Raw genomic sequence first — 19,986 nt, 5'->3', positions numbered from 1 at the left:
GTTTGCTACTCAGTTACAAAATAACAAGCTTTGTATAACACTAGTGTATTATATTGATAGGGGATTAATACAGAAACCTAAAAGAACCAAAAATATATATAGGTCAATATCCTTGTTTTTGAGATATTAGGCATTGGAATTTTGGCGGGAAAATGTTCTCTCTTGATTTTTTTTTATAGATTTATCTTTGGCAAGTTTAAGTCCACAAAAACTATTAAGAAATAACAAGGATTTTATAAAACCCCTTACAGATGGCTTATAATAATACAAGTAAAAGATTTATAAACAGAAAAAATGGGGTCAATGTGCAAAAAAAAAATAGCTAAGGCATTCAAATGGATTAAAATGGAGGATTTGAAAATCTGACAAACATCCCAAAACATGACAAGCGAACATCCTTATTCTATTTCAGCATAATGGTCGGTGCTAATGCAACTCGACGCATCGTCGATAACCTCCAAATATCCTGGGTTTGGAAGGTCATACACATTCGGCGTATTGCCTGAAGCTGGAGCTGAATGGTATCTGAAAATGGTTTTTAAAAATATATAAAAATACAAAACACTGATCTTAAATTATAAAGTATAAAGGATTGAAACATAATTAATACCAAGTACTTTCTGGACCAGATTCTGGCGAATAAAAGAAAGGAAAGTAAACCAAAGAAAAAAAGGAAAAAGAAAAAAATGTCATAACACAGCAGTTAAATCTTGTTAATCGCGTCTTAATTGTATACTGCTGGCGACTGTCGACGTTTGGAATGGATAACCAATCAGTTTCGATACAATTATTGTTCCAAATGACTGATAAAAAATATTTCGTTATCAAAACACCAGACATAAAAGTTTAGAATTGATTGCTTTGTTAACCTTTAGTTCAACGGCTTCTTTGTGAGAAACAATCATATATGAAGAAAATCATTTGATGAAATGCAATTCCTTGAATATATCACCAACTGTGAAGCAAATACTACAAATACAGGCGACACACAAAAATTGCTTTACAGAAATGAAAATTGCAGGAGGAAATTTAAAACTCTTTTGTCGTAAAGCTATTTTCACAACCTGCACATGTTGACAGTTTCCAAATACAAGTCAAAACAAAAATCAGATGCCACTATGCCTGTGGTATTCCAATGTCAGGTTCATTTGGATAGATGCAACCTACATGTATCTTGTTAAAAAAATCCATATTATTAGTTTAAAGCCTATAAATATTACTTACATTGGAATTGAAGGGCATCTTTCATGTGGACCAATGATATGTATAACATCTGTAATATAATCATTTCGTAAGTTATTAATATTACCAAATAAGCATATAATTCTACATGCTAGACAACGTTTTGTTTGCTATACGAGACTCATTAGAGACGCTGGAATCACTAGTTCTGCTATGGTTTCAGTAATGAAGACTTTCAAAAATGTACTCATAAATACACAAAAGTTTGCATCTGAAAAAAATATTAATCATGTTCAATCTTTAATTCATTTTATTGTTTAACACCTTTTTTGTGCTTGCATTTTCCCGTATTTTTATCATAAACTAAAAGTATAAATTGAAACGTTTTTAGTTCAACTCTTATGCTGAATGACGTAAATAAGTTCCATTACAATCAAAATAGAATATTCGTTTATGTATTATACAAATTGACACAATTAGTTTTCTGCTACATGCATGTTTATATTTATCTTTTAATAATTTTTAATTTGACGATTGATTTTAATTTTATAGAAAAATATAAAATGAAATTCTAATCTAATTTTAACAATCTTTCAGTCATATTATATTGTTTGTAACGTTATAATTCCAAATAAAATCTTTTCAGCATACTTATATGCAATATTCTATTTTCCTCTAATCACTGCTTCAATACCAATGATATTGATACACAGGCTGTTCGGTACTGGCACTATTTATAATGTGCAGAAATGCTCAGTGTTTGAAATGTCTATATGTACTGAAGCAACATATAACAATATTTTAGACAAACTTGTCTGTTTATGCTTGTCTGCCTGACAATTGTTAAAGAAAGAAATAAGCATAACATTAGAGTAATGTCGAACGCTAATACAAACATACTTGGGTGTTTTGTCCCTTTTGACATGATAACTGCTCCAGTTGCGGTGAAAATAAATATTCCAAGGGCAACAATGCTTAAAACCAATACCCGCAAATCAAAGGAAGCTGTCGAATCCAAATCTAAACCAAATAAAAATAAATTTTATAACTATACAATAATCAATAATAGTCTTCAAGTTGGTTTTCAGATCGACATAGTTTTGGGTTTTAATTTGATATGTGATAATTGCTGTTTCCACCAATAACTTTCTTCGTTTATGACATCACCAAATGTTACCTATTACTAGATATTTACTTTCCTTTACCAAAAAGCAGTAAACCTCTAGTAAAGACTAGCTGTTATTCAGATTAAGGGGGTTCGCGGGTCTAAATCATTTATATAGGATTTCTCTATATTTTTCTATAAATGAACTTTATCTTATAGTTAATAGAAAAATAAAATAAAAAAGTGGGGTCACCGTTCATTTGCGCTCACAATCTGCCTTCGAAAGAAGCATACATTTTTGTAAAGGCGTTTTTTTTCTGTTGAAGTAATAGGAGAAATAAAGGTAATATCGAAATAAAAAAAAGAAATTTATTACAGAAATTGCTAAAATTTTACAATAATTTAGTTTAAGTACAGCTTATATGGAAATTATATTCAAAAAGATAGGTCACCGATGAGTTGAAAAAGATATTTCAATTTTAGAGACAAAAAATGGCATTTTTCCACCAAAGGGAGATAATTTGGAACTTTTTCAATGATGTATACATTTTGAAAGTCATCTGGGGCCAACACGAATTGATTGTTTTGAATGAGTTTTGTACCATATGATAAAGTAATAACTACAAAAGGAAATAAATAAAATTTGTAATGAAAAACGAATGTTTGATTTTTTTCTGAAATTTTTATACCCTCGAGCCTCCTTAAGCTGTTAATCCACGCGTCGAATATGACTACACCTCCATTTTCCGTACTGTGTATTTCACTCAATCATTGGTTTTCTGTGTGCTATTTTATTAATAAATTTTATTAATACATCATTCAGTCTAAAATTATTCTAAAATAAGGAATTGTGAGATGATTACCAAAAAGACATTAATCCAACAGAGAACAAAAATAACGTACATAATAGAAACCGGTTATCTGAATTCTTTTAGCAATCAACACATTCATGCTGTATAGCAAGCATAATGCAAACGTTCTATGAAGATTGACGTTATGACATTAAGTGACCGGCCACATAAAATACAAAAAAGTGACAAATAGACAGGCTATAGTTCAAAAAACACTTTAAAAACGGGAAACGTAAGGAACTCATACTACATCTCCCTTTCAGATGGTTATGAGTATCGTGTTCTTCATGGACATTGTAGTTGTGAATCGAATGTTAAGTCTCATTTGGTGATGCCTTTTGGTCTGTAATCATTTAGATTTAATGTTAAATCTTGGATGTAAATAAAATCATCATAGATACCAGTAAGGTGATGACTATATTTTTCAATAAATTTTGCAGGGACGGTATTCAAAGACATTTGCAGACGATAATGCCGATGTATTGATTCTTCCAGTGGAAACCAGTATTTTAATTTAAATCACGAAATTTAAACACGCTCATGCGTGAATTACAATTATCGGTATCTGAAAGATAGAATATTAAAAAAGTGTTGTTAATTTACGAAATACATCATGTCTCACCTTGTGTTATTAACTCATCTGTGTCAAATAAGAGCTTTGTTTCACCAAATGCATTTCGGACGAATAAAACGTATTCCATATTCAAAGATGAACTGATTGACAGGTTAGCAATATATCCATCGCACTCGATGCTTTTGTTGTAAACTGAAATTTTAATATTTCTCCTGTCTAGTGTTTGCATCAGATCTGTCGAATTGACTATTGTTTCGTTTGATTGTTGCCAAACAGGAATGATTTCTGTTGAAGAATAAATTGAGGCAGAAAGAATGGTTTTTCGTCCAGGAAACACTGCCATTGAGATAATCACTGGGGAAGCTTAAATATAAAAAAGAAAGTTAAAAGTCAAAATGTATTTAAACCGGAAATATAAAAAAAAAATAGTTGAGCATTCGATAGGTTGTGTACTTGAATGGTAGGTTTTATTGTGATTTCTAAGTTCGGATATCATTGTAAACCATAGTGCATGAAACAACCAATAAGGCATGTCAAATTAAGGAAAATTTGAAAACATTAGAGGAATCCTTAAATCAAACTAGCCATGTACGATTCGGTTCAGTTGAAAACAAAAGCTTCAACATTATTCATTAGCATCAATGTTTATATAGCTTGTTTTAGCTTACACATGTAAAACTGACAAAATAAAAAGAGTATAAAAGCAAAAATGTATATCTACTGTTAACTTGAAGCGAAATGTTCTTATTCACAACCAGGGATGTTTCACCATGTGCATTCCATGCATTACATGTGTACTCTCCTGCTTCCTGGTAGCTACAAGTTTCAACTTCCAAAATGGATTCCCTACCATTCATGGATCCATTCAGAGTGCGAATATGTATACCATTTACAGAATGCGTCCATAAGTTAAACCCGTATGAAGGGAGTCCTGTTTTAATGATACAAGACAGATTAACCGCAGAGCTGTTGCATGTTACTATTTCTGTAGACTGTATGATCGGTGTACCTGTAAACAGAAAATTTGACCAATGAATTTAGGATTATAACTCTTAAATGGAAAACAAAAATTTACGATTCAAAAATATAAAGCAGTAGATTTATCTTAGTATATCTGTACCCGAATCATATTTGAACTTGTATATCACTGTCATATGACAAGTGACATACCGGTAAGAGCTGCGTCGGACAGAAATGAAATCGACCTTATTCAATTGCATATCACTACATCTTCTGCTAACCTATTTCGGGTTAAAGTGTCTGCGACTGAATGAAATATTATGCGTCAATAATACTTATAGAAAATCGTGCATGCAAAACTTAGTTTAGTATATATTTTGCATGCATTGATTAATTTATTTCGATGACATTATATTTTCAAAACAACTCGTTTCATATTACAATATACAAAAATCATATAAATATAACAGTCTAGCGGTTATTTAGTAAAAAAGACAGCTGATGTCAACACGAAAAACAAATATGTATCGTGCATGCGAAACTTAGTTTAGTATATTTTTTGTATGCATTGATTAATTTATTTCGATGACATTATATTTTCAAAACAACTCGTTTCATATTACAATATACAAAAATCATATAAATATAACAGTTTAGCGGTTATTTAGTAAAAAAGACAGCTGATGTCAACACGAAAAACAAATATGTTAAATTCTAACCTTAGCAAAAAGGACCTTACACATTTAATCATGCAAAACAAAACTACAGGTCGTGCATCTATCAAACGCAGACTCACACTATTGTCTCCTCTGATAATTAGCCAGTGCTCCGACAACGAAAAGAGAGTGCAAATAACAGGCACGTAGGACAATAGTATTGCCAGTGATAATTTGCATTATGAATAAATTACTTAAAGTAATGCACTCCCTTCAATAAAGATGATTTGAAATGAATTTTATCTTAAACGCAGGTAAAGTAGTCGTTTTATCCAAACAAAATTGAAATGTGTCTGTAACATGTTTGCACACAGTTTTCAAACATTATTCATTCTTCTAATTGTCGATCATCCATTTTATTACGATTCCTTACAAATCAACTGTTATTGCAGTAATAGCATATGCATTTAAGAAATTAATCTATATATACACATGGAAAAAAGTATTGCAACACCTTGATTTTTTAAAACTTGAAAAATCAGTCTCTTATTTTGGATGGAATATGATAAAATATTTGTAGAAACGTAGTTAATGATGACATTGGCATTAAAACGAACAAAAAATTAATGAAAAAAAAAGTTTTACCTAACCAAAATTTTTATAACAAAATGAAGTGTTTTTGGTACAAAAAAAATGCATTTTACAACTTTTGCTGTAGTCGAACTTTATAGTGTCAGACATTTCAAAATTAATCTTTAGATGATTGTTCATATCATGGTTGATCGTTATACGCCAAAGAATTAGTAATTTGTGCGCAGCCTCCATTCAAACGGATAACCGCATCTTAACGTCTTCTGATTCCTGCCATAAGTCGACTAATTTGTTGCTAAGGTAGCAGTAACCATTCTTGACGAAGGGTATTGTTTATTTCATGACGTGTTTGAACTGGGATGTCCTTTCGTGCACTTTACGCCCAATAGTGTACCATATATGCTCGATATGGTTCAAATTCGGACTACGATTGGGCCAAGGAAGATAAACCGAATTCCATTGGAACAATGAATCTTCCTCCACGACGCCAATTTCCAACTTTGGCGAACTCTGCACTATATTGGATACGCGAATCTGTGTGTCTGTTCGTAGGCAAAGGTCCCCGAAATGGTGTTATCGCACGATAACCAGTAGCGATGAGCCAATCTCGAACAGTTCTTGTTTAAAGGCTCCTGTATGGTCATCACTCTCTTTTAGGATTGTATTCTTTGCAATGGGTTTCCTTCTGACCAACCTTCATTATGCTTGATTTTCACTAGCAGATGTTATAGGGGGTCTTCTTGACCTCGGAAGGTCTTTAACATCGTTTCTTGACTGATTTTTATTCTCAAAACGACTTATAGTGGAATGGTGATGACCAACAATACGTGCAATTGTCACAGCGACATACCTGCTTCCCTCATGCTGATTATCTGCCATCTTGCTGCAGTTATGAGTTGTGGATGACCAATTACAAGGTCTCAATCACATAAATTTATAAACTTGGTTATTTTAAGTGTTGAAAACAATGAGGATAAAAACAGCTGTTTTAGTGTGTTTTAGTGTTTACGAGTACAGTACCTGCATGTGCAGATAAGAACTGATAGAGTCGATATTTATTGATTAAACTCAGGTGATATTTGAATAATGTTTAATTAGTTCTATTTCAAAAAATTATTTAACAAAAAAATTTAAAGTGTTTCTTTTAATTTGAATTTCAATTTGGTTTTGCAATACTTTTTTCCATGTGTATATTTAATAACATATACTCACTAATGATGCTAACTGAAATTTCCGATTTTGCTGTGATTCCATCTACATTTATAAAACATCTACAGATGTTGCCATCGTGGTTCATATTTATATCGTTCATAATGGCTGAAGAATATTTTGTCGAATTTAATAAACCAGCCTTTACACTCATAGTTTCGTTGTTTCCAAGACATTCCCATTTGAATTGTATATTCGTAGACAAAGTATCAGTCATACAGATAAACGAAGCTTTGATGTCAGTTCGGAAAGGTAACTCTGGGTCTGTGCTAAGTGTAGGGCCTGTAAAGTCTAAAGAATGAAAATTGTACAAGTTCAATTAAAAAATTTGTTAAAAAAAAGTATTTTTTAAATACGCCTATTGATAAATTTGGTTAAATAGATATACTGGCTACTTTGTAGACTGGATGCATCTGTTAGACAATTTAGTACAAAACAATACAAACAGTCCAATTCAAACGGAAGGATCAGGAGGAACGAATACGATCAGGTAAGTTTATAATCGAAGGACTGCAAACACACATCAGAATTGCTTAACAGGAAGTATGTTAAAAAAACAAAATTGATGGTAATTTATATATATTTTTTTAAATACCAAAAACAACGATCTTTCAAAGATATTTTTCTTCACCTTAGCAATATTTAAAAAAACCTACAAACATGTTCTTGGATCAAGGAAAACATGTATTTTAGTGAATATTTTATTTCTTTGTTTCCGTGCCTATAGAACGCCTACATAACTGTAACGGAGTAAATCATGCTTTATAGAAAAGTCGGAATGGCCAGGTATTTGGTGAATGGTGGTTGTTTGTCTAATTGTCTTTTTCAATGTTGCAGGAATCTCCAAATTATCTTTTGTTAAAAAGAAGATTATAGTTAATAAAATTGTTGCAAACGAAATATACTCTCAGTTACCTGCATTGAGAAAACCTAAACCCATACATTTATCTGATTAAAAAGGTAAAACTTTTAAATATTAAGATGATATATTGGCTCTCAATAATGACGACTTCAGTATGTACATGTACAATAAAGAGATTTATCCTGCCGAACTGAATTAAAATAAAGCTAATACAAACGGGAAGCTTAATACCAAAATTTATGATAAAAGAGATGATTTTCATTTCCTATTGTTAATCATTTTTAGATGATGACGTTCCCTTATCAACATCTGATGGTTTTTATATATCGCAACTTGTTCGATTCGCTCGTGTATATACCAACGTATTTGATTTCACTGAAAGAAATCTCTGTATTACTTTAAAATTGCTACGCAAATAAACTCATCATAGATACCAGGATTAAAATTGTATATATACGCCAGACGCGCGTTTCGTCTATAAAAGACTCATTAGTGACGCTCGAATCAAAAAAATGTTTAAAAGGCCATATAAAGTACGAAGTTGAAGAGCATTGTGACCAAAAATTCCTAAAAGTTTTGCAAAATACAGCTTAATCTATTCCTGAGGTAGAAAAGCCTTAGTATTTTAAAAAATCAAAGTTGTGTTAACAGTTAATTTATTATCATGAACATATCAATGATAACTCAAGCAGGGTTTTTGATATCTTGATCTTGTTGAAAACCAAATATAGCTTGTCGGCTTACCAATTACATTCACTTGAACGCTGTCTGACGATGATCCATGTTCTTTCAATATCATCGAACACGTTATATTAATTTTACCAACATGTTGAACTACGTCATATATATGACTGAACCACAAACCTCTGCTTGAGCAGGCGCATACATCAGGTGTACATTGATTTCGTAAGATGCTAGAGAAACATTCCCCAGTACTTAATAACGTTATTGCAGTAAATGATTTTCCGTTTACTTCTAAATTGGCAGTTTTTCCAAGAGGTATGGTGTCTGACGAACAGTTAAGTCCTACGTTTTCATAACGCTTTACATGTTGCTTCGCTGTGAGTAAAACTGAACCTTCCGCTGTAAAAACTAAAATAAAGTATAGTTAAAACAATATACAAAAATACATATCTGAAATAAGCAATCCACTTTATAAACAACAAAACAATGATTAAAATGGACGACTGCGACATATTTAACATAAAGGATCTTACTGTAGTAACTAATTTAAAACAAAAAAGAAAAAAAACCCAACTAATTTATATATTCATTTATAAATGGACAATCACGTGATTTAGACTCTAGTGGTAAGTTGTCTCATTGTCAATCATACAACATCGCTTTACTATTTGTAAGTCCTATAAATGTGGGTTCAATTTAAACAATTTTAATGGTTCTCAACTTTTTAAAACCATTTTGTGGAAACAACAGACCATCTAACAGAAACATTATTGAAATAATACATAGAATATGATAATGTTAAAACCTAAAAAAAATAAGACTCTTAGTCTCATGGAAAACGTTATCGGTCAAACACTTCAACAACTATTCTAAAAAGTAAATAAATATGGAAGACAAAGATATGTTATTTAAAGAAGGAACAACATTAATATAATTTTATCAAAAACTCAATTGAAGACACTTTTCTTATTTGATACAATGCGAAATTTTTCTTCATCAGAATCACTATTGAAAAGTGTATCATATAACAGAAAAATGTATACCCAACGAGAAAGATGAAAAAAGAAACCCAATAATAATTGTTTCAAAATTTGGCCTAAATCATGAAGGAGTAAAACAAATATAGAAGTCCTAGAAATCGTTCACAATTATATAACTAATACTTGATCGTATGAATAATATTTTCTTTTGCAAGGCCAAGTTTTTATATGAGTAAAGTTCCCGTATTCGCTGGATTATTGGGGGAACGCATCCGCTGAATTCTAATTCCATGACATGTACGAAATACAACACAAAACGTATTTTCTACGGCAAAGCAATCATAATTAAATCAGATGAAGTATGGATGTATTGAGTATAGTAAAAACTTCCTGTCATTATTTTCCTTTTCCCTTATATATAGTAGTACCATCTTTAAAAAAAAATCACTTTTGTTTTTCTGTTAAACGAATGAGAGTTATGTAAATTATACTTACATATCATAATGGCATTAATTATAAGATAAGACATTATTTTATCCATTTTGTTTTCACAATCGGTTTACCTATCTTATAATATTATTTGATAATATTTTCATTAAATATTTCCGTGTTTATGATCGTATTGTTTTATTTAGCATAATTTCCCGTGTTATTTTGTTAATGAAGTATGTACATCATCAATTAAACTTGTTTTGATGAGTTCCCTTCCGTTTATAATTGTTTTGTTCAAACAATGATGGGTTCATGTTAAAATTGTGAATGTAAATGAGAGTCATTGAACAATTATAGGGTTAAATAGAACAGGTATTCAAGTTTATATTGATTGCCTACAATTGTTACAGTAATAACCTGTATAATGGTGCTTGGAATAAGCCAAAGTTATCAAAGGCTTATAATTTTACTTTGCCAATTAGATTATTCAGAGAGAACGAAATAAAAGCAGTGTAAACTAATTTTAATTGTTGCGGAAAAGGAAAATAAAACCATTTACAACTCTTTCCCCTTTATCCTTTCCACCAACACAGTTTTTTAGACGCCTCTAAAATTAAAACGATACCCCTTCATTACAATTAAGTCCTATTCAATTACATGTTACAGGGGCAAACTACGTTGAAGTATTAGTAACCTATATTATGTATATAAATGGTTGATACTTCCGTATCCTTTTCAATACCACTTATACTCATTTAGGGATATTATTATGTTGTTGGTTTTTTAAGCATGTTGACACTTATATATAGAGTCCTCTTTTCCTGTTTTTATCAGTTTTTTTTTAACATGTCCAAGACTTTTAAATTGATTACTTTCTTAAAGACAATAGATTTCTGGACTTTCTTTTAATCATCGTAAAAATGGAAATTACACTTTCGTGTATCACATAGAAGAATATATAACATAGAAATTATTCAAACCTGCTGAATATATATAAGTAAAATCAAAAAAATACTCCGCGAAAAATTCCAAACGGAAAGTCCTTAATCGAAAGGCAAAATCAAAAGCTCAAACACATTAACAAATAGATAACAACTGACACATTCCTAAGCAAATGGTGGATTGAACCTGGTTTTATATAGACATTTAAACCTCTCACTTGTATGACAGTCGCATAAAATTCAAATACATGAACTGGATACATCATGTACATTAATTTGGTCAAATACACATTCTGTTAAAACAATATCACATAAGAATAAAAACTTATAACTTATAAATATTTACCCCTATTACACAAAGAGTATATTATATAAAACTGCCAGGGACTGTGTTAGGTGATTTAACCATTGCATTACTGACACAAAATTTATATTTATTTATCATATGTTTAGTAGTAAATACAGTAGTTTTGCATATGTGATAAATAGCCTGCTGTTTAATCCATATCGCGCAACTTTGATGCGCACCCTTTATCGCATACCCTTTATCACACCCCTACTTTTTTTTTTTTTTTTTTTTTTTTTACATAAAGTCAGTTTTGGTTTTTTTTTTGCTTAAGAAAAATTTTCCTCAAAATAGGTAAATTTTTTGAATGACGTCATCGTTTGGTATGTGACGTCACGAACGTCGAGTTTTCATATTGTATGTGACGTCACGAACGTCAAGTTTTCAGATTTTTTGGCACACTTAATGCAACTATGAAAAATACAAAACACACAAATTAATACAATAATAAACAAAATATTTTTAAAACAACAGCACGCAAATTGTAAGGTAACCCAGGTGCTTCGGATAAGTAAAAAGTAAAATCACAAAAATACTGAACTCAGAGGAAAATCAATTCGGAAAGTCCATAATCACATGGCAAAATCAAATAACAAAACGCATCAAAAACGAATGGACAAGAACTGTCATATTCCTGACTTGGTACAGGCATTTTCAAATTGAGCAGTTCTTGTAAGGCCTTTGAAACAAGACAAAAGTAGAACTGAAGGTAACCCAGTAAACAGTTCATATAATATAATACTCTTCTGTTGAAATATATGATAAAGTGTATAATACATGGCAAAATCCGTATCACATGCCGTATCACCCTCGACCAATATCATCCCTCGGGCCTAAAGGCCCTTGGGCTGATATTGATGTCTCGGGATGATACGACATATGATACGGATTTTGCCATGTATTATTCTCTATATACTAGTCAACAAAAGAAACGAAACAAGACTTTTTTCAAATTAAAGATAAAGTTTTCCGTTCATTGGACCAATATTGAAGGTAGTAATACTCAATCATTATGGAAATATAAATCCGTTTAAGAAATATTTTTTTTTTGCTTTCGTGACGTTTTTTCGCGATTTTTTTTTTTACAAAATTTACATAAAACGACAATTTAAAAAAACAGAAGTTCCAAATAATGATGCTAACCTCTCATTTAAAAGTAAAGACAATGTTTGCCATCAATTTGTTTTTAAAAATCATACAGTTTCTTTGTTTATTTGTTAAGCAAAGTTCGGCCCCACGAGAAATCGTTAAAATGTATACATTATTGGTCGTCCAACTGTCTATATCAATCGGCTCAGCTTTTAATAAAACTCCATATCACGACTTTGTGACGTCAAATACGTTGACCTGGCCTTAATAACTTTGACCTGGACATATCAGCGACGTCATAATGTTTGAACCGACGTTGATAAGTTTGACCCGAATTTATCAAGTCAACTTCCGGTTGCTGGTGAAACTAAGACAATACTTCCAAAAGACGCAAATACAGTCCGATAAATCGATTATCAGGTTATCGGCATATTAATATTGTAAAATATCAGCTGTTCGACATAATATGAAGGCTTTTTGATCTCGTTCGCTGCGCTTACTCGACAAAAAGCTTCATATTATGTCTCGCAGCTCATATTTTACGATATCAAAATGCAGACAACCTGATAATCGGTACTTATCAACTGATTTACCATAGACAGTATGTGTAAAGTGATTTCAAAAAGCGGTAAAAATCTTAAAACTTATCCGAAAGGTTCCAAATTTACTGTGTGTTGTTTTCATATCTGAAGCATTGATTTGAGACGAAAATAAAAAAAACATTTTTTTGCATTTTTTGAGATTTCAAAAAACACTTTTTTCCCAAATATTAAAAAAAAACAATATTTCAACCCATTAATTACAATATGAACATAACTTGATTAGCATATTGAATATTTTTAAACAAACTTGAAATTTTATTTAGTACTTAGAAAATTATCTGTCAATTTTTTATTCAACTTTCCGCATAACTAATTTGCACCCTATGCTCGTTTACACGGAATTTAGATACTTTCCGACAAGTTTTGATTTATATTATCACATGTGCATACATTGCAAATGAAAGCTTTTTAAAATAATATATCTCATTTTGTTTTATATTTAATACTTTTTAATAAATTTTATTTCAAAGTCGTGTATCGTTTCTTTTGTTGACTAGTATATTATATATTGTATTTGTTACCTACAGTTGATGTAATAGGTTTTAAAGGACATATTGTAAATGGACATTTACTGTCAAGTTCATGTACACTGATTTGACCCAAATGATTATATTTTATGTCATGCATACGTATACATAAGACAAATTCTGTCATTTTCCGTAACAGTCGCGTATTATATTCTGAATACCAAAACAAATGCATATACCTCAATATAATAAAAAGTATCAATTTATGAAAACAATCCACAGTCAGACTGTTTTGCATTTTTAACCCGTTCTTTTTGTAAAAAAGAAAATTAAGTTTGCAATAAATTGATTTTGGATAGCTGAAGATTAATATAGCCTTCAAAGTAGGTTTTTGTATGACAGTCCGTATTTTACTATCCATATCGATCAGTTGGACAGAAAATATTGTATTGTATTTCAACTTATGAACTTTGTTACTTAATTTTGTCAAAGGCACCCATTTTTTTTATCCATTGTTAGATAGTCTGAGGAAGGGTTTGAAAGTGATTGAAATTCCACTTTGAAATCAATTTCGAGAGAGCATAGGACATTTTCATGACCCTTTAACAAAGATAGCATGGTTATCAAATGCATAATTGTGTCATGAATATTACCAATGTTATTTCAACTGATCTGGCGGAGTTTATGTTTTAATTTGCATAAGGACAGTCTATTTGAAGATGTGTGTGATAACGATGATTGCCGTTATAATTATTACTGATTTCTAATCACCTATCAGTGTCATCAAATGAATTTACAAAACAATGATTGCACACTTTATTGATGAGTTTATCCTAAAACACCTATGTTAAGATTGACTGGTTTATTATGAGCGAACCGGCTAGACTCCGCCCAGTCAAGTGAAATAACTTGAGTAATACACAAAAAAAGAATAAAATTTCACCATTTTAACTGTTGAAAATTAAATCATTGGAATTAAATATACAAATGTACGACACAGATAGTTGTTCAAGTTTTAAGTTAAAGGACATCAATGTAACGTACAGGTATCAGGTAAAACCAACATAGAAAGAACTTTGAGCTGTCACAATTAAGTTGATAGATCATCATCATTTGGAATGTACAAATGGGAAACATTTGAAGATACAACAAACATGATATGATTGATGAAGATATTTTCAATATAAAGCAACAAAATGTACTTATAGTTTATCCAGTTTTAATTAAGTCTGAATGTTATCTTAAGGTTGCACTTTGTAAATGCAGCTGTTTCTCAAACCACGCCTCTTTTATTCTAGAATATTAATAGAAAATTAATTTTGTTTACATACTGGTTCCCAGTTATGCTCTCTGTGATCCATCTCATAGAGACATAACTTGCGAATGTTACCAGTAAGTATACCTGTGCATATTGTTTACATTGAAATCTGTGGTAATAGTTATCAAAGGTACCAGGATTATAATTAAGTACGCCAGACGCGCGTTTACCCTTCATTTGAGATAGGGGTAGTTAAAAAAAATTGTGTTAGTTTAAACTATGATATGTTTAGGGCATATAAACGTTGAAAATATGCCGCACAGCCCTGTATTTTGACCTTTGAAAAAATTGTAGTGCATATGAACTTTCAATTATAGGATAACATTTTTTTCAAAACTTCTTAGTAAAAGTGGTACAGTTCTAGCCGTAAAAGGAGTTCCTATGGGAAATTGCATTGTCAATATTTACAGAAATGCAACCTTAAGCTTTCAAATATTTCGTTTAAAACCATTACAATAGATTGAGACCATGTGTAGACCTGGGACAAACAAAACTAGGGAAATTCAGGAAATAGATTGACTTTGTTTTTCGAAGGATTACGGAACAGTAATGTGATTCGTTTACAGGAATATACAAACATCATTCATGAAAAACAAATTTTAAGATAATTATTACAATTGTTTTTATTTGTTTTGGTGATCAATTTAATATCACGCTACTAGTGTGACAATAGAAATTCTATGTCGAGTAGAATTGACTTTGCCTAGATTTGAGGAAAGACACTATGCTGTATGATTCTATTCAAGAATAAGGAAGTAAAAAAGTGAGACCGTAACCAAACTTCCGGATATCACGCTCAGAGAGTTAATGTTTCATTCAACCTTTACCAAACTGTTATGATGGGAAATGATAATATTATTTTCGTGTGTCTAAATGCATTCTAGAAATATATTGATACAGGATAATCCTTTACACATTGCATATGGTTTATACAGTATCTGAATTTGTCTTTACACTCTACGCTTTCGTGAAAATCTTTACCTATCTTTGTCAGAAAGTGATAAAAATAGATATGTATTCAAACGCTGCTCTAACACAGTAATCAATTCGTATAACTTAAAAATAGACAATACATAATTTGTACAGACATCGTCACAAAACGGTAAGCTACCTATATGTTTGAGCAGTATTAAATTTTGAGATATCAGAAACACATTTAATTTGTAATTCTATCAACTATTTCTTGTTTCCCAATTGTGACATCTATAATTGGTATATGTTCGAATAGTATGTAATACATGTCTGGCTTAACCGGTAGATTCGACGTTTTCGTTTCTTCCTTAGTTCGTTTGATTTTCCAGTGTTTGTTACCTTGCTTTGTCTACTAAATCTTTTAATGATTTCTGATCTTCTATAAACTACTGTTGCATACATGTGTCTGTTTTCATTCTCATCTGTCAGAACATTCAATGAGTTCGTCTGTGAACATACTTGACATCTTGAATATGTTGGAGACATTGTTTAAGTACTTTGAAAAATGTTAACGGTTCTTTATTGTGTAATCACATGGTATATTGGATCTTACACAATAAACCATTATGATCATAAGCACAGTATTTAAATTAAACGAAAATTGGTACTTGATCATGTGGCCATTTGCTCCTTTGTGTGTGTGTGTGTGGTTTTTTTTTTACTGTGGATGTACTTATTGTGTTTCATGAATGGATATCCAATATTTTCTATTTCTTTTATATTGAGAAAATATGTTAGGTATCCCACTTAGTGTATTAGGGGAATATAGTAAATAAATCATGGTCAATGATAGTTTTCACAAAGTAAGTAGATGGATCATTCACGAATTTCACTTTCTAAATAGGATATATTGTGATACAGCATATGCATTACAATTAACTCAAGACGAAATTGGATTACGACCCAACTTTTTTTTTTAAAGATTCATGTTTCGGTGAACGTTCTCATTTGCTTTGTTTTGTTATTGTGTTTTATATGTTTCTGGTTTCTAGTTCCAGTCGCATTGCTTTCGATATATGCAATAAACAGCCAATGATATGTAAGGCGTATATAACATAAAACATAAAACATTGTGAAATATTATAGTTCAAGTATGGATACCCTATTAATTTAAGACTTGGACAAGGTAGTTATTCAGGTAAATACACCACAGATCCAAGTACGAACGGTTCTTAATTTGATCTTCGATCTCATTCATTCAAAATCATGAACGTTCAGCTTCACTGTCTCCACTTTACACTTCAGGTGTAACAACACCAAATTAATGTACGCCACTGCGGTTGCAGACACAAAAAAGGGTAGAAAAATATCCCCTTGATTGAATTCGTCAGTTGTAGGACATTAATCATACATTTCATTGCAGTAAACCTTTTTTGAGTTGAACGCATTTATCTTGGGTTTTTCAACATGTTCAAAGCACTATTCTTTTATTTTATTTGATGTTTTTATAGAACTTTTTTTTAAACTTAAAATACATGGTTATTTAAGATTTTACACATATTAAAACGGTGAAAATGTGATTGGTTAACTTATCATGATGGTTATAATCCTATATGCAATGAAATGTGAAATGTTACGTGACATTTTGTCTGTAGTATAGACAGGATAAAACTTTACACATGTCAATTATTTCTTTATTTGCAATGAAGACAAATTCTACATCATTTGTTAATTGTGCAAATGTAACATGGACTAATAGATGCACACGAATGGTAGTATTACTCTAAATATGGGAAGCTGAATATACACCTTATATCTTATGTATACTGTCAGTTGTCAAAAATGTCATGCTATGTAAGTGAAATATTTAAAAAAATAAATATTCCTAGTAGATTGAATCTGAAAAAAACATATTTAAAGAGAAAATTGACTTGACATAGGACTATTTCATATTTCTCAGTAGACAGAGCAAGCCATACTCGGTGTATATATATTTTGATGTAAAAGAAACAATTTTATTAGTTATACTTTAATTGATCTACAGTAATGTTCTAAATAAACTTTGATATGGATAATTTATTCAGCTTTAATACTTCAATTACTCATTATTTAACTAATCATTGGATATCAACTGTGTGTCTTTCCTACATAAAATAAAGACAACAGTAGTATACCGCTGTTTGAAATTCATCAATCGATTGAGAAAAAAAGGTAAATCCAGGTTACAAACTAAAACTGAGGGAAACACCTCAAATATAAGAGGAGAACTACGATACAACTGAAACACAGCACCAAAATGTAAAACACACAGAAACGAACTATAATATAACAATGGTCATTTTCCTGACTTAGTACAGGACATTCTAAGAAAAAAAATGGTGGATTGAACATGGTTTTGTGGCTAGCACAACCCTCTGCGTGTATGGCAATGTTAAATATAACAATAAAATGACAACATTACATGACAGGACTACAATACAAATACATGGGAGAACATATAGGACAGAGAAACACACGAATAATAGCTATACGATACCAGGTTTATAATTTGTTTCGTCTACACAAGACTAACCAGTGACGCTCATATAAAACAATTCGAAATCCAAAACAAGTACAAGGTTAAAGAGCATTGAGGACCAACAAATTTGTGCTCAATACGGTTAAGGTGTTCTGCCTGGGATAAGAACATCATTATTGTTTATAATAATTCATACTTTTGCAAACAGAAAATTTATAAAAATTACTAATACACAATAGATATACATGATAACAACGAAGTGGTGCCTAACTACAGAATAAAAACGAATACATAAAACAACATAAAATAGCACATAAAAAGTCACAGCCAAGTTAGTCGAAGAGATCGACGCACAAAGTGACGTCACATTTGAAGTTCTAAAAATTACCAAAAAAATAGGATAGAATTAGGATAGAACTCAAGATTAGGTTTTAATACTGATATAACATTTATTAATAACAATGCAAATTACAATACTTATTAATATAACATTGTGGTAGTAATTAGATAATTAATTGTATTATCTAGCTTTGCCGGTGTTTAGTCTTAATCAAACTGTAAACCAAATACATGGATATCGTATAAATTTAGTTGACCAAATATAAAATCTAATAAATGAACTGGGTGATAAATTATCTTTACCATAACACACGAATACAACAGAAAACAATAAGATTTACAACTACAAATGATAAGACATTTGACAAAATCCGATGAGAATAACAAATATAACATAAAAACTAAACACATACACATTATATTTAAAAAAAAAGAGTACTGTAGTTGTTTACCCTTCTCAACCTTTCAGTTAGGCGTGCTATTGGGATGGTGTTATCTATTTAATTATTCTAAAACTTATATATAAGTAGCTTTAAATTTCATAGTAGTACAGATATTTACTAGAAAAAAATCAAAAATTGTGGGCTTGTGCAAGGATTTATACAGAACGACCTTTAATTTTTTCAACTTTATGTTCTTCAATTACTGACAGGCTGATAAATAAAATACTTAAAGGAAAATAAAAATCGGAAAGTTGTCAAATGTCAAAATCAAAAGATCAATCACATCAAACGAATGGAAAACAAATGTAATATACCCGACTAGGTACAGTCACAGGTAAAGGCATTTCCTGATTTCCTGAAAATGATAGATAAAACCTGATGTTATAGCTAGCAAAACATCTCACTTGTATGACAGTTGCATATATTTTCATTTTATTGACAACAATGTGTGAGCAAAACAAACAGAAGCTTCCACAAACAAAATGGAGAATTGAAATGGGGAATGGGTCAAAGAGACAGCAACCCGACCATAGAACAGCGGAAGGTCACCAATAGATCTTCAATGCAGCGAGAAACTCCCGCATCCGGAGGCGTCTTTCGGATAGCCCTAAACAAATATATACTAGTCAACAAAAGAAACGATACACGACTTTGAAATAAAATTCATCAAAAAGTATTAAATATAAAACAAAATGAAATACACTACTTTAAAAAGCTTTCATTTGCAATGTATGCACATGTGATAATGAAAATCAAAACTTGTCGGAAAGTATCTAAATTCCCTGTAAACGACTATAGGGTGCAAATAAGTTTTGCGGAAAGTTGAATAGAAAATCGACACGTAATTTTCTAAGTACTAAATAAAATTTCAACTTTGTTTAAAAATATTTAATATGCTAATCAAGTTGTGTTTCATGTTGTAACT

General features: G+C 30.8%; 1 protein-coding gene across 1 annotated transcript; it reads right to left on the bottom strand.

The window, feature by feature from the left end:
• Positions 1–331: 331 nt before the first annotated feature.
• LOC139503359 (uncharacterized) lies at positions 332–9,076 on the bottom strand. The gene is made up of 7 exons (XM_071293129.1): positions 8,735–9,076; positions 7,132–7,419; positions 4,434–4,721; positions 3,761–4,075; positions 2,083–2,202; positions 1,225–1,273; positions 332–525 (listed from the first exon to the last, which is right to left on the bottom strand). Exons 1-7 carry the CDS (start codon positions 8,787–8,789, stop codon positions 399–401), a joined length of 1,242 nt encoding a protein of 413 aa, XP_071149230.1. The 5' UTR covers positions 8,790–9,076; the 3' UTR covers positions 332–398.
• Between the last annotated feature and the right edge of the window lie 10,910 nt (positions 9,077–19,986).

This window comes from Mytilus edulis, chromosome 14, assembly GCF_963676685.1.
Source record: "Mytilus edulis chromosome 14, xbMytEdul2.2, whole genome shotgun sequence".
NCBI classification, from domain to species: domain Eukaryota; kingdom Metazoa; phylum Mollusca; class Bivalvia; order Mytilida; family Mytilidae; genus Mytilus; species Mytilus edulis.
The sequence above is the reverse complement of the archived record's forward strand: the minus strand, read 5'-3'. Positions and strand labels throughout refer to the sequence as shown.